A 15,639-nucleotide genomic window follows, 5' to 3' on the forward strand; every position below is an offset into this window, starting at 1 on the left:
GTATATCTATGCGTGTATTTATTTTTAAAATAAAAAAAATTAGCTCTATATTCAAATTATGTAGATATACAAATGTATATCTATATCTATATAAAAGAGCAGGTGGTTTTATCTAAGTTATCTGTATAGATGTTTAAGTTGATTTGATGAGTTAATGCAATTTGAAATGTGGTATTGTAAACATATTGTACAATAACATGTTGGAAAACCTCTGTTAATAAATATATAAATACATATAAATACATAAAAAATAAATATATAAATACATAAAACAAAGTGACAGCATTTGATTTTTTTTTTTTTTTTATAAAAGTGACAATAATGACAACTGTTGTTACGAGATAAGTAAGATAAGGCCATGCTTGGGGTTTTATTTTTAGTTTTGGTCTGACTTTCTTTGTACTGATGTAAAATCAGATGGGGGATGAACAATGCTAATTAACTGTACCTTCTGTCTTATAAACCCTCCATATTTAACTCCTCAGTGTCTTGTCAGTGAGATTTTTGAACAAAATCTGCTGCAAAAAATGGTCCTCAGAATTACGTTTAAAAAACATAATCATATTTATGGACGGTAAGTATGATTTAGGAATACCTCTACTTTTATTATTGACTGCTGTAGACAATAGTCTGACTTTTATTTTTAAACAGAGTGCAAAGGTCAAACACTGACTGAGTCAGTCGTCATCAAACCAGGGAACAATCATAAACTGACCTGTACCTTCTCTGGGATTGATGTTGGAGATGCAGTTATTTCATGGATAAGACAAGCTGAAGGGAAAGCACTCGAGTGGATCTCATATATTTCTGCTCCAAGTGAGTAACAAATATTACTCTAAAACCATTGAAGGACGATTTACCATCTCCAGAGACAACAGTAAAATGCAGGTGTATCTGCAGATGACAAATCTGTAGGCTGAAGACACTGCCGTTTATTACTGTACCCGAAAAACAGTACAGTTTCTAGGCATAGGTGCCGTACAGTTTCTAGGTGAACTAGGTGGTCGCATATTGCACCACCAGCTGGAGGGAGTGCCAATGAGCGCACACACTGGCACTATATTTATCAGGGTTGTGATAAAGAGCGGCACAGCCACCCTGAAATATTACTGTTGCCCCCACTGGATCCCCCAACATCATTAGACTAGACTCGCTAGAGTACTGTCAATCTGACGATGCCTGTATGCACACTGGATCAGAGCACTGTCAAATGCTTCCTGATTGTTGCATGCAAAGTTTGCATTTGGAGCATTCAAAACACTATTAGATCAATGTGTTCTGTCAGTGCTTTGGCAAGGTAATGTGTTTTGTTGTTGTTGTTGTTGTTGTTGTTTTTTGCCATGCAATAAAGTTAAGTTCAAAGGCCAATTTAAAATATTGGTACAGTAAAAAAAAAAAAAAAAGCACAAAATCAGTATTTTGTTTAGACAGTATTTGTGGCAGTCGAGAAATCATGTTCCGAAATAGTTCCAAAAGGTGTGCGTTTTTGCACCAATACATTGTTAAAAGATCAGTGTGTCATGTAATTGTCACGGTACACACAGGGAGCATGGAAATGAAGGAGCGAGAAGATGAGGAGTAAAGCAAAATCCAAAGTCTTTAATGCAAACAAAGCACAGAACACAGGAACACGGGACACACTGAGAACATGAAATTACATTTAACAGCGGACACGAAACGAGGGGCAGAACACACTCTAAATACACAGAAACTAATGAGACACACCTGGGATTAAATTAACTAAACAGAGAACACATGGAACAAAAGATAACATGATCAAGACTGGGACAAGAAGACCAAATAAGGAAATAAACAAAACATCTTCACGTGCTCCATGTGGGGGAAGGAAACACACACATAAATGGAACAGAGTCTGACAGTTGTATTCCCATATAAACTTTAACAGTCAATTAAAAAATATTGGTAAATTAAAATTCTGTAATTCATGAGATCAATACATCCTTTATTAAATTGCTTTGTCAAATTTAACGCATCTTTATGGAAGTGTCGAAATGCTCAATCAATTCAAGCATTTCAAGAAAGAAAGAAAACCACAATGACAAATACAACTACAGTACAAAATCTTAGAACAAGCAACTCTCTATTCCATTTCTCATTCCTTAAACAAAAATTGAGTGGAAAGATTGATGTAACCCTTTACAATACGGGTGTAATGTAGAACATTCCAGCACCAGTCTTCCAATAACCATCCACAAACCTACTATCAGCTTAAAGAACTTAAAAGCAAAATATTAACCAACAGCAATATCATACACAACTAGAAATGGCAGATTTAAAGTAAGATCTAGCAGAAAGATTCTAATGCATGCCATTCATTGATAATTATTAACTTAAACAGAGAAGTCACTGCTTGACACTAGGAGTGTATAAGTACTGAACTTTTTTTTTTGACAACCTTCCTCCCCAGCACCACCAGGTTGGTCCCTGTCCATCCGTCAGAGGGTAGGCTCTGTACCTGCCTTCATCTTCAGGCAGGACCAGCCATATCTGCATCCACAGGATTCGGACTAAGCTCAGGGCCCGTGCCAAATAACTTTTCCATACAAGTAGACATGAATCACTGTAGCTCTCTACCATCTGTTAATCCTTTATAGAATAAATACCATGTAAACGTTCACCTGCCCTTTGAGTCTTTCTGGCAGAATTATAACGCTGAGCTCTGAGAAACTGCTGCTGTTGTACATTTGAACTAAAGCATTGGTTTCCAATCCTGAAGAATCTCCAAGACCCCAACACTGCTTTTTTTTTTTCTCTCTCTCTTTTATCTGACACACATTTAAGGTATTTGAATCTCTACTGATGAGCAGATTAGTTGAATCAGGTGTGTTTGAATATAAAACTCATAATGAAAATTGACATTGACTTATTTTCTTCACCTTTTCATGTGCTTATAGGTTTATGTTGTCCATTTTCTGTAGAAATGAAATATTCCTGATATCAAATAAAATAAAGATTAAATGGTAAAAGAATAGAAATTTCACATCTTTTCACTCTTTACAGTGTATTATACAATCCCTGACCTTGCAAATACATGCAACAGATAAAGTTTATAAAATACATAAATATATGGTCACTGCTTACTGTCTTGTCATTACCTATTCTCATGAGTCTTTAAAAAATAACTTTTTCTTACATGACATTACTTTGCATGACAAAACCTCCCCTTTAATGGTTTAATTTAATGTTTTATCCATAACACTGTTCTGTAGTATTCAATAAATGTTTAAGTGAATATATTTTTTCTTTGGATTAACTTAATTATTGTTAATAATTATCATAAGGACTACAGTCAGACAAATGTTTACGTCAATGCAAATCTCCGCCCTTCTCTCACGTAAACAGAAGCACACATACACAATAAAAGCTTTTTGTTTTACAGAGTCATAGCAGAGTAAAAATCATGTACTGCATTTCACTACTACTGATTTTGGCAGCTGAGTATCTTCAGGCCATCAATAAACATTTCTAGAAAATTCATTGTGGATCACAATTTAATTCAGTGGGAATGTTTTAATCATTGTTTGCAGGTCTTTTCTGTATTGAGCTGGATCAGCCTCCTGTCATCCTGTTGGGAAGTCATGGCCTAATGGTTAGAGTGTTTGACTCCTAACCCTAAGGTTGTGGGTTCAAGTCTTGGGCCTGCAATACCACAACTGAGGTGCCCTTGAGCAAGGCACTAAACCCCCAACTGCTCCCCGGGTGCTGCAGCATAAGTGGCTGCCCACTGCTCCGGATGTGTGTGTGTGTTCACTGCTGTGTGTGCACTTTGGATGGGTTAAATGCAGAGCACGAATTCTGAGTTTGGGTCACCATACTTGGCTGTATGTCATGTTACTTTCACTTTCATGGTAGTAAAACCAGGAGAAACATTTACCATCGCCTGTAAGATCACTGGATATTCCACCTCAGGAGGTGACTACAACACAAACTGGATCAGACAGATTAAGTGGAAAACCGATGGAATGGATTGGATATTTCTATAGTTCCAGTAGCAATTGTGTCACAGATTCTCTGAAAAATATGATCAGTTTCTCTTCTGAATCCTCCAGCAACACAGTTATTTTAACAGGAAAGAATTTCAACACTGAGGACACAGCTGTGTATTACTGTGCTCGTGATGCACTATGCCACAAACTGCCACAGGACCTGTACAAAAACTAAACTAAAAACATTTTTTTCAGTAAACAGTTCCTTTACATGTTATAAAGTACATATTTTCACACAATAACCACAGTATTGCAAAATCAAAGCAAATAAATAAATCAGTATAGAACACTGAATGAGTCAGTTGATGTTTTATCCTTTGTAAATACTTTTTATCAAATTCATCCACTAAATGGCATGAAATAACCTTGAATGCTCAACGGACCCATTGTAAGAATAATTTAGATGCCAGAAGAGGACACCCTTCCATAAAAAAAAGAAACTTATACTAGGTTTTGAACACACCCACTCTGTGTCCCATGCAAATATATCAATGCAAACTGAACTGCCATATTTTCTATTTAAAACTAGTAAATGAGGGATTGATCTGAAGAGGAGAGACAATGTTCTCCATAAAGCTCTTTGTGCTGTTGGCAGCTGTACACAGTGAGTGTTTTTATTTATTTTTTTAAAAGAGTTTAGGCAGTTATTTAATATATGCAATGTAACACCCTATCCTATTTCATATGTATTGTGATTCTTTAGATGAGTAAAGACTTTTTTTTTTGTCTCTTTGTTTAGGTGTTTATTGTCAGGTTGTGCTCACACAGTCTGAACAGTCAGTAGTTGTGTCTCCAGGTGCTTCCTACAAACTGACCTGTGCCTGCAGTGGATTCACTCTTAGTGACTATAGGATGCACTGGATCCGTCAGGCACCTGGAAAAGGACTGGAATGGATCTTACACTATTATACAGACTCTGACAAAGGCTCAGCTCAGTCAGTGCAGGGCAGATTCACAGCATCTAAGGACAGCTCTAATTTCTATCTGCACATGAGTCAGTTAAAAACTGAAGACACTGCAGTGTATTACTGTGCAAGAGAGACACAGTGACTGAAATGACTACAGCACTGTGCACAAAACCTGCCAAGACAGTAGACAGATAAGACATTTTTTACACAAAATAAGGATGAGCTAGTAAACTGTAACATAGAAACAAGCAAATAGGTCTCTAGAGCCTGTCTTAACAAAATAACATTGCAGAGAATAAACGCACAGCTGTAATAGGACTCTACATGATTATAATACCAAAATACTTTCATCAGACCGTGTGGAGAAACTCAAATATAGCTGCATGCATGTGCCAGGTGTTTAAAAAAAAATACTCATGTTGTGGGTGTACAATATTATTTTCATACCATTAGGAGGTTTACTATTGTTCATGAAATTAACCTCAGTGGACTAAAACTCCAGTGACTCCAAGGATTTTGCTATTTGAAGGTGTCAGCACAAATGAACTGATGTCTGTTTCATATTTAACAGCTACACTGTGGAGTGGAGGATTCATCACCAGTTCAGCCTTCATATAAACCATGTTCACTTCATTTCTCTTGCTGTGGCTGGCTGCTGTGTCTTGTAAGTAAATCCCCTGGATAAACAAAGTGTTTTTAGTGTACATATTAATAATTCTAAATGTTGTGTTTATTTGCAGGTATTGACTGTCAGGTTGTGCTCACACAGTCTGAACAGTCAGTAGTTGTGTCTCCAGGTGCTTCCTACAAACTGACCTGTGCCTGCAGTGGGTTTACTGTTAGTAGCACTCACATGCACTGGATCCGTCAGGCACCTGGAAAAGGACTGGAATGGATTATTTATTATTATTCAGATTCTGATAAGAGCTCAGCTCAGTCAGTGCAGGGCAGATTCACAGCATCTAAGGACAGCTCTAATCTCTATCTGCATATGAATCAGCTGAAGACTAAAGACACTGCAGTGTATTACTGTGCAAGAGACACTGTTCAGAAACTCATCATGGGAAATGGGGTGGACATGTTTTAATACCACAAGCTCTAAAAAAAAATAAATAAAAAAATAAATTCAAAAAAAAAAAAAAATACAAAAAATACAAAAAATAAAATTTAATTAAAATTTAATAATTTTACAACTTTACTCTTTTCACACTTGCTTTTCTATACAGACTAGTAAATATATAGACACTAGTCTGTTTTCTACAGTATGTTTCAGTATGAAGTATAATCTGTACAGTTCATAATATTCAGTATTTTTAATTTCTCTTACAGTAATAATGGACTGGGCAGCCAGATTGTATAATTGACTCCTTTCACCACATAATAACTAATGACACAGATATCGGTCAATGGCATTCATCAGGGAAAGAGAAAATGCCATAAACGACTACTATTAATAATAATAATTGAAAACAAACAATCAAACAAACACTTTCCTGCTGAGCTAGAAACTAGATGTCTGAAAATGACTAAACAATGCTGGTGAATGACCATTAATAATTAATCTTTCAACCAACCTCAGGCCCCACTTGGCCTCATTATGTCAATATTAAATAACACACCATGAACAACTTTACAGAACAAAAGTGGGGACTTGTACAAAAAGGGGGCATTAATTGTTATAGTAAAATTATATATACTGTATGCAGAATTATAAAAATAATGTATTTTGCGTGTTCTTGAACTTGATCTGCTTACATGTCACATAATAGGCCTGTTGGTGGCACTTGGGCTTCATTAAATCAACAATCATAGTGTCATCAAATGGTAAATGGTGTAACAATAAGCAGTACATAAATAAGAGTAAATTATAAATAAGTAAATTATATATAAGTAAAAATAAGTACTTTGAGAGTTTTGAGCCATTGTTTTGTACACGTTGTCATAATAATTATAATTATAATGCATTTTATTTTATTGACCACAATATTATTGTTGTTAATTGGTGAGAGATTGTTGATTAATTCAAAAAGAGGGCAGGGACTTGAAGCCAAAAGCAAACCGCCCCCACCCCCGCAAGTACCAGAATAAAGAAAACATAGATTAAGTAATATCAAAATATAACTGGAGGTTTTGTTAACCCTCAGATGCAAATTATTTGTGGGAAGGGTCAGTGTCTCCCAGATGGTCAGTCTTACTTTCAGTCACTGCGTGTCCAGTTGGTCAGTCTTTGTCCAGTGACTAAAACAGCTGCAGTGTAAATATCACTGTTTTACTGCGGTAATGGAGATGCTACTGTATGGACTCCTGCTGATGATTATTTCATGTGAGAAAATACCATTTGTTCTGCATCATTTTATAATTTCATTGTTCTAAATCATCTAACATTATTAGTTGCATGTTTTTCAGCTGTTAGTGGTCAGTCGTTGACCTCCTCAGATTCTGTGGTGAAAAAGTCTGGAGAATCAGTGACTCTGTCCTGCACTGTGTCTGGATTCTCAATGAGCGGCTACTGGATGCACTGGATCCATCAGAAACCAGCGAAAGCACTGGAGTGGATTGGATTTATAGACGGTGGCACTAGCACTACTTTTGCTCAGTCTCTACAGGGACAGTTCTCCATCACCAAAGACACCAGCAAAAACATGCTGTATTTAGAGGTGAAAAGCCTGAAGACTGAAGACACAGCTGTTTATTACTGTGCTAGAGACTCACAGTAAGACAAAAGGCTGCAGGGCTTCACAAAAACTATGTGATCTCCGAGGGTCCAAGAAAATGTTTCAGCACACTTCACTTTTTGTTAATTCTTGTTAATTCTCTTAGTGTTTTAGAAATTGATGTTAAAAAAAAAAAAAATCTTTACATGACATGACTTTACATGTCAAATCCTCTCCTTTGGTTTAAAGCAAATATGATTGTTATAACAATCATATTTGCTTTAACATTTATTTACTATATATTTTATTTGGATTAGCTTAGTAGTAGCAAGATATTTACACTAAATATGAATAAACATCTGCATCTTCAAGAATTTATTTTATAAATCAAGAATATAAAATTGGGAAACTAAATTTTGCATTATTTTTAATAATTACTACAAGGTCTACGGTCAGATAGATGTTTACGTCAATGCAAATCTCCGCCCTTCTCTCATGTAAACAGAAGCTCACACACACAAAAAAAAAAATTCATTTTAATATAACAAAATCATAGCAAAAATAAAAAACAACCAGCATCATGTACTGCATTTCACTACTACTGATTTTGGCAACTGCACACTGTGAGTATTTTCAGACCATCAATAAACATTTCTAGAAAATTTATTGTGGATCACAGATTAATTCAGTGAGAATGTTTTATTTATTGTCCGTAGGTCTTTTCTGTATTGAGCTGGATCAGCCTCCTGTAAAGGTAGTAAAACCAGGGGAAACATTTACCATCTCCTGTAAGATCACTGGATATTCAGCCTCAGGTGGACACAAACTGGATCAGACATTCAAGTGGAAAACTGATGGAATGGATTGGATATTTCTATAGTTCCAGCAACAATCGTGTCACTGATTCTCTGAAAAGAAGTTTCTCCGCTGAATCCTCCAGCAACGCAATTATTTTAAAAGGGTCATATGATGCGATTTAAATTTTTCCTTTCTGTTTGGAGGCTTACAAGCTCTTGGTGCATGAAGAAGATCTGTAAAGTTGCAAAGACTAAAGTCTCAAATCCAAAGAGATATATTATCAAAGTTAAGACTCTGCCATGCCCCCCTAAAACAGCTAATTCTAACACGCCTCCACATCTACGTCACTATGTGGAAATATTTGCCTTCGGAAAGTAGATGCATTTAGGAATCTTTAAGATTACTTACAACAGAACAGCAACGCATTTTATGGACGACCGTTTCATGAACCTAGGAGAGGACTTTGCTACGACAATCTGGCACTTCTGAATCAGCTCCTATAAGTATGCTTTGTTATTAAAGTATTTGTGATTGACTGTTCAGATGTTTGTGTGTGTGTGTGTGTGTGTGTGTGAGAGAGAGAGAGAGAGAGAGAGAGAGAGAGAGAGAGAGAGAGAGATGTTGATGTGAAGAGATGAGTTATTTTTGAGGAGAGGAGAGAAGGAGACGAGAGAGAGAGAGAAGAGAGAGAGAGAGAGGGTCACAACAGTGGAGTCAGCTGTCTTAACCATCCGTGGCTTGTGTACTGCAAACACACACAAGCTTCTGTCACACGACTCTAAGGATATTTTTAACTGTCTTTACATTTATTTTGAAAGATGAAGCTCGCGATTATGGAAAGGGGCGTTACATTTCCGACGAGTGCTTGCGGTGTTTGGCCAATCACAATGCACTGGGTCAGCTGGCCTATCAGAGCAGACTGTGCTTGTCGGAAAGAGGGGCTTTGTAGAAAACAACGCGTTTGAGAGAGGCGGGGCATAGAGGACCTATAATAATGTACAGTATTTGAAAAATGTGTTTTTTGAACACTAAAGCATGTCAACATATTCTGTTACACCAAATACACAAAATAATGATCTTTCAAAAAAGTATCATATGACCACTTTAACAGGGAAGTAAATTAAGTAAATTCACCAGACAAAACAAACTGTTTTCTAAATTGTTTTCTTTAAATAAATACATATTCATAATTCAGTTTTAAATGTTGTTTATCTGCAGGTATTGACTGTCAGGTTGTGCTCACACAGTCTGAACAGTCAGTAGTTGTGTCTCCAGGTGCTTCCTACAAACTGACCTGTGCCTGCAGTGGGTTTACTGTTAGTAGCACTAACATGTACTGGATCCATCAGGCACCTGGAAAAGGACTGGAACAGATTATTTATTATTATTCAGATGCTTATAAGAGCTCAGCTCAGTCAGTGCAGGGCAGATTCACAGCATCTAAGGACAGCTCTAATCTCTATCTGCATATGAATCAGATAAAGACTGAAGACATTGCGGCGTATTATGTGTATTTTGCAACAAAAGCACTGTTCTGAAACTTATCATGGGAAATGGGGGGACATGTTTGAATTTCACAAGCACTAAAGTAACATAATGGCCATCTGTTTTGAATGTACTAAATGCAAAAAAAAATATATATATATCATTAAAATGTAACAATTATAAACCTTTAATTACTCTATTCACACTTGTGAATGTCCATCAGTTATTAATCTTTCAACGAACCTCAGGCCCCACTTGGCCACATTGGGTCAATATTAAAGAACAAAGGGACCTGGAAAAAAAAGATTTCACTTATTCTTAAACTAAAACTACATAAATTCATAAATAAAAAAATAATGTATTTTGCATTTTTTTTGATCTTGAACTGCTCACATGTCACATAATAGCCCATATTGTCACACTTGCTCCACAAAAAAAAAAAAATAAAATTTCAACAAAATTAAAAATTGTAACAATAACAATAACAAGTACAAAAAGAAAAAAAAAAAAGTAAAAAAAGTAATACCACATGCAGGACTCATTATGCTACATTTGGCAGTCGTTTCCATGCTGCTAAATAATCTACTAAGGGAATCAGTCTCTCAAGACTGACCTCTGGTGTAACTGAGGCAGCTAAATCAGTGCCTGAAGTAGAGCACCATTCCCAGCAACCGATCTAACTGTTTTAGAGACCCCCGAAGGGCTAAGCTCGCGGGCAGAAAAAACTGAGAGCAGCGCTCGCTGGAAGCAACAAGCCGCTGCGCCTGGAGTTTCTGTCAGGGTTGGCAGAGATTGATTCCAGAGGGCACTGAGGAGAGACGGGCAACGTGTTAATATGTGTGTAAAACACCACTCTAACCCAGAAGGGGGGCACCCCGCTGCAGTCATGAACCGACACGGGCGTCAGGACTTTTGGCTGAGGACTCCTAGCCTGAAGTACGGCCCTCAGATCCCTTTTTAGTCACTGTGAATTCGTCCCCTATTTCCTGGCCCAGAGCGTGACCGTGCTTCATACGATTTGACAGCCTCCGGAGTTTTTTCCCCTTTTTAGGGACAATGCACCTTCAACTTGCTGGGGGACAGATAGCTGGCTAGTGTCTGTTCAACCCGGGGCATCGCCCTGTAACTGTGCTCACTCAGCCCATAATAATCTTGGAAGTCCACAGGGAGCTATGAAGAGGCCGAAAATGCCCGCTCTCTCCCTCATCCCATGCATCTTTCGGTTTCCACCCCGAGTGTGTGCTCAAGGTCGCCGGAAAAGAATGGCAGGCTCCGGCATGGAGGTGGTGGCCTTGTCCCGCAGGAAGCGTTCATCCAACTTAGCTTCGTGTGGCTCGAACTGACTGTTGGCGGGCCAACCGATGATTTAACCCGGGCCTACCGCATGAGTCACCACCTCCACTAGCTCCTCATACTGGGTGCGAGCGAGACAGCATCGACGTCAACCTTCTCAGAGGAAGAGAGGTAAACATGTGCTCTTATATATCTAACTTCTCAAAAGTGAGAGTAGATAAATGTCATTATATTGATTCAGAATTTACATGCAAATCAAACAATCAGACGAGTAAAACACGGTCTGGTGTGATACACTCTTCCCATATCAAAAAACAACCGAAAGTGATATATTTAACTCTCATAGGCAGATAAATACTAAATTTAATTCCTCAGAATTAAATGCAGCCTAAACAACTAGACGAGTATATACGACGCTCTCTGGTGTGTTAAGATTACATATTGCAAGAACTGAAAATTATGTAATACACGTGTGACTCGGCAGCAGTGCAAGCCGCTTAGTCACACAAACAAATATTAAACTCCTCAGAGATAAATAGCTGCCCGCAGCGAGTGCACAGTCAGAGGGGGAAGAATAAGCCCCCTTCCGACAGGTTTCCGAACCCAGAGATCGGGCAGATAGGGTAATGCTGGGTACACACCAAAATATAATTGATCTTATTCTGCGACGATTTCCCCCCTTCCGACAAATCCTAGCTATGTACCGATTATACTTGATGGTTCTACCAGATATTTATCAGATTTTCCCTGGTGTAAAGTGTGTTAAGAAGTGTACGAACCTGATCAGAAGAAGCGTTTTGGAGCCGCCCGATCGTGAATCGTAATATTCAACATGTTGTAATATTTATAATCAGAACTCCTGATGTGGGGGGGAACCCTGAGGACAAAACGCATGCACGTTCTGGACGATTATCCCGTGAAACGAAACAATATCCAATCAGAAAGCGAGATGATGGAAGACAGAAGCAGTCATGGCGCAGTACAAAGTGCAAATTGATGTGGACAGCAGAGATGGAGGATTCAGCTTATTCTGAAGTCTCGCGAGATTTTGCGAGATTCCTGTGTTCTACAGCTCGAGACTCTGGTTTGAAAATCTGTTGTGTGTGGTGTGCCTGTCTTTGTCACATCATGGCACACCACACACACTATAGGAGCAAAACGGCTAAATCTAGGATTTTTATCCTCATGTTGGTGGTCTATTCCATACGGAAGAGGATTAGGGCCAAGCAATAATAAAAAATAAAACCATCTCGAGATTAAAAGTCATTATATTGCGAGATTTAAACTCGTTAAAATTTCGAGAAAAAAAAGTCGAAATACAAAACTTGCGAATAAACTCATGAAAGATCGAGAATATAAGTCGTTGTGTTTACGAGAATTAAAACTCGGTTAAATTTCGAGAAAAAAAGTCGAAATACAATCTTGAGAATAAACTCTGATAGATCGAGAAGTCGTTGTTTTTTCGAATTGTTTTCGTTTTGGGGTGTTTCGAGATTAAACTCGTTAACTTTAGAGAAAAATAGTCCGAAATACAATATCGCGAGAATAAACTCATTAAATATCGCAGAATAAAGTCGTCTGTTGTTCGAGAAAAAAAAACTCGTTAAATATTCGCGAAAAAAAGTCGAAAATACAAACTTGGAGAATAACGCATTACATTCCCACGCATTAATGGCAATTGCCGTACGGGTTTGAAATTTATCAACCTAGCTGTCCATAGTTGCCATGAGTGCAGTTTTGAGTGAAGACCAACTACTCCCCCACTTCGATAAGCCCTTGCATTTGTCCTCATCGGTTGTGTCATATCATGTTGGACACAAAAGCACTGAGTAGCCTACATCGCGACCTATTGGAAACAAAAAAAAACAAAAATTGGACTGCTTTTTTCGTTCTAAAAAGACCATAGCCCGCTTGCCAAATTCACTTTAACGGTTCGTGTTGCTAATTATTATTGTGTCATCTAATTCGCTTAAGTTGATAGTTATTTCTTTGTTACTGAAAGCCTATAGGCTATGCAATGAAACTGATCGAATGTGTTATTCTCTACATTTCATTTCGACTTTTTTTCTCGAAAACACAACGACTTTATTCTCGAAATTAAATGAGTTTATTCTCACGAGTATTGTCTGACTATTTTTCTCGAAAATTTAATGAGTTTTTTTTCTCGAAACACAACCGACTGAGAGTAGTGCTATTCTCGAATTTTAATGAGTTTATCTCAAGATTGTATTTTGACCCCCCTGCCCCGACTTTTTTGGTCTCAAAATTTACGAGTTTTTTCTCGAAACACAAATTGACTTTATTCTCAAGATTTGTATTTTAGGAGTTTACCCCCTTCTCAAGATTGTATTTCGACTTTTTTTTCTCTTCTCCCTAAATTAATCCCTTGAGTTTAATCTCTTCTTTGCAAGCTATATTAACTCCTCCCTCTTTCTTTCTATCTACCTGATTCACTGAATGTCTCTCTGAGATGGTTTTATTTTTTCTATTATTATGCTTGGGCCCTAATCCTTAGCTTCCTGCTAATCACATTGAAAATAAAAATCTCCTTCTTATAAGATGTAAAAAAAAATCTTTTGGGTTTCACCCCCTGTGCACCCAGCAATAGTGAGGTAAGAGATAGGGACGTGCCCGTCTCACATTCTTTCCTCCAGCAGAGCTATTCTCTCTGCCGCGAACCAACTACCTGAATTGCAGCTGCTGAGATCTGCCCTCAGCGGAAGTGGGACCAGCACCGCGAGGAACGCTGGCGAAGGCTTCCTCCTTGAAGAGAGCCCTCAGATATAAAAGCCTCCACAGTCTGCTATTAACAATGCGGACATTCTTCCCCCTTCGAGAGCGACTCAGCGTGCTTCAATCCACAGGCAGACCATGCACAGGACATGTGTGTAGCCCTGCACTTCGTAATATAGCACGGGAAGGCGAGGACACATACAATCTGAAGCGCGATTCTGGAATCAAATGCCATCAAATGCCTTGTCTTAGTCTTGCTCTTGAGACATATTATGGAGCTTAATAGTGACAGACAAAACTAAAATAAGACTCACTAAGACAGTACTGATAACATTCACACACAGACGCGCTTGCTGAAAGACGCGAAGCTGATGCCAGCTGCGCGGACATGTGCTTTTATAGCTTCCTGGTCATTTATGCCTGTGATGTCACGCCCTTCCATTGGACAGATTGCACATGATATTCAGAGTGGTTCTCACGCAAAAGGCATTCCCCATAGCGTTTCCGACGCACGCTCGAGTCCTGAAGCAGGAACTGGAAGTTTTGTAACTCTCAGATGCAAATGTATGTCTCCCGACGACTCCTCAAAGACTTTGTAGAAGCTGAACTCTCAGTCAGTGTGTGTGCTTCCAGTGACTAAATACCGCTGCAGTGTCTAATCTCACTGTTTGCTTCCACTGCGGTATGGAGAGATCCCCCTGTATGGACTCCTGCTGATGATTATTTATTTCATGTGACGTGAAAATAACCATGGGTTACTGCACTCTATTCCTTTATAATGTCATTGTTTTCTAAAAATCCTCTACTTTTCATCTAACCAATGATTTGTTCCATGTTTTTCAGCCTGTTTTAGTGGTCAGTCTTTGACCTCCTCAGATCTGTGGTGAAAAAGCCTGGAGAATCATTGTTGACTCTGTCCTGCACAGCGTTGGATTCTCTGTGAAGCAGCTATTACATGCACTGGATCCGTCAGAAACCAGGGAAAGCACTGGAGGGATTGGATATAGACACTGGCTCAACTGCATATGCTGCTCATTCTTTACAGGGCCAGTTCTCCATCACCACAGACACCAGCAAAGACATGCTGTATTTAGAGGTGAAAAGCCTGAACGACTGAAGACACAGCCCGTGTTTATCTTACCACATTGTGCTAGAGACTCACAGGATACTCAAAAGACTGCAGGACTTCGGAACAAAAAACATTGATTGCATCACATCACGATACTGCAAACATACCCAAAATATAAAATGTTACTTGTTTTTAGATGTTTTTCAACATTTTTATTTTAAAATAATGGTCCGTCATTAACAAGTAACTATGCAGGAAGTAGTTCAGGACAAATGAGTTCAGAAACACTTCAGCTACTATTAACTACTCAAACAAGATTAACTAATCATTCATTGAATAGCGAAATTAGGCTTTAGACTGAGTTGATTTCTTATCTTAGACTCATCAATAATTACTAAATGAGATTAAACTCATTATGAAACTCATTCATAAACTATGATAAAATTATATAGAATTACCAGTATAATTACTAACCGAATCATTAACACCCCCCATTTTGAGACACAAGCAATTTTTATTTTATTTGTACTGTGGAACATGCTCATAAAATAAATATTATAAAATATTAAATTAAAAGTGACTAATAAAATATACTATCTTTAATCAAAAGTGACAATATTAAATGACAAACTATTGTTAGGAAGGACCATAAGCAAGATAAGGCCATGCGTGGGGTTTTATTTTTTGTACTG

At 37.9% G+C, this 15,639-nt stretch overlaps 3 gene segments (V, D, J or C); all 3 read left to right on the top strand.

Moving 5' to 3' along the window:
- Nucleotides 1–4,554: 4,554 nt before the first annotated feature.
- LOC109095111 lies at nt 4,555–5,057 on the top strand. The segment is given in 2 exon segments: nt 4,555–4,611; nt 4,747–5,057. Coding segments are annotated over 2 exon segments (354 nt in total).
- Nucleotides 5,058–5,449: 392 nt separating this feature from the next.
- Nucleotides 5,450–6,002, top strand: LOC122143886. The segment is given in 2 exon segments: nt 5,450–5,579; nt 5,656–6,002. Coding segments are annotated over 2 exon segments (390 nt in total).
- A 1,193-nt stretch (nt 6,003–7,195) lies between these two features.
- Nucleotides 7,196–7,632, top strand: LOC109090910. The segment is given in 2 exon segments: nt 7,196–7,238; nt 7,322–7,632. Coding segments are annotated over 2 exon segments (354 nt in total).
- Nucleotides 7,633–15,639: the final 8,007 nt, after the last annotated feature.

The sequence above is a fragment of the Cyprinus carpio genome, unplaced genomic scaffold (assembly GCF_018340385.1).
Source record: "Cyprinus carpio isolate SPL01 unplaced genomic scaffold, ASM1834038v1 S000006530, whole genome shotgun sequence".
Classification (NCBI taxonomy): domain Eukaryota; kingdom Metazoa; phylum Chordata; class Actinopteri; order Cypriniformes; family Cyprinidae; genus Cyprinus; species Cyprinus carpio.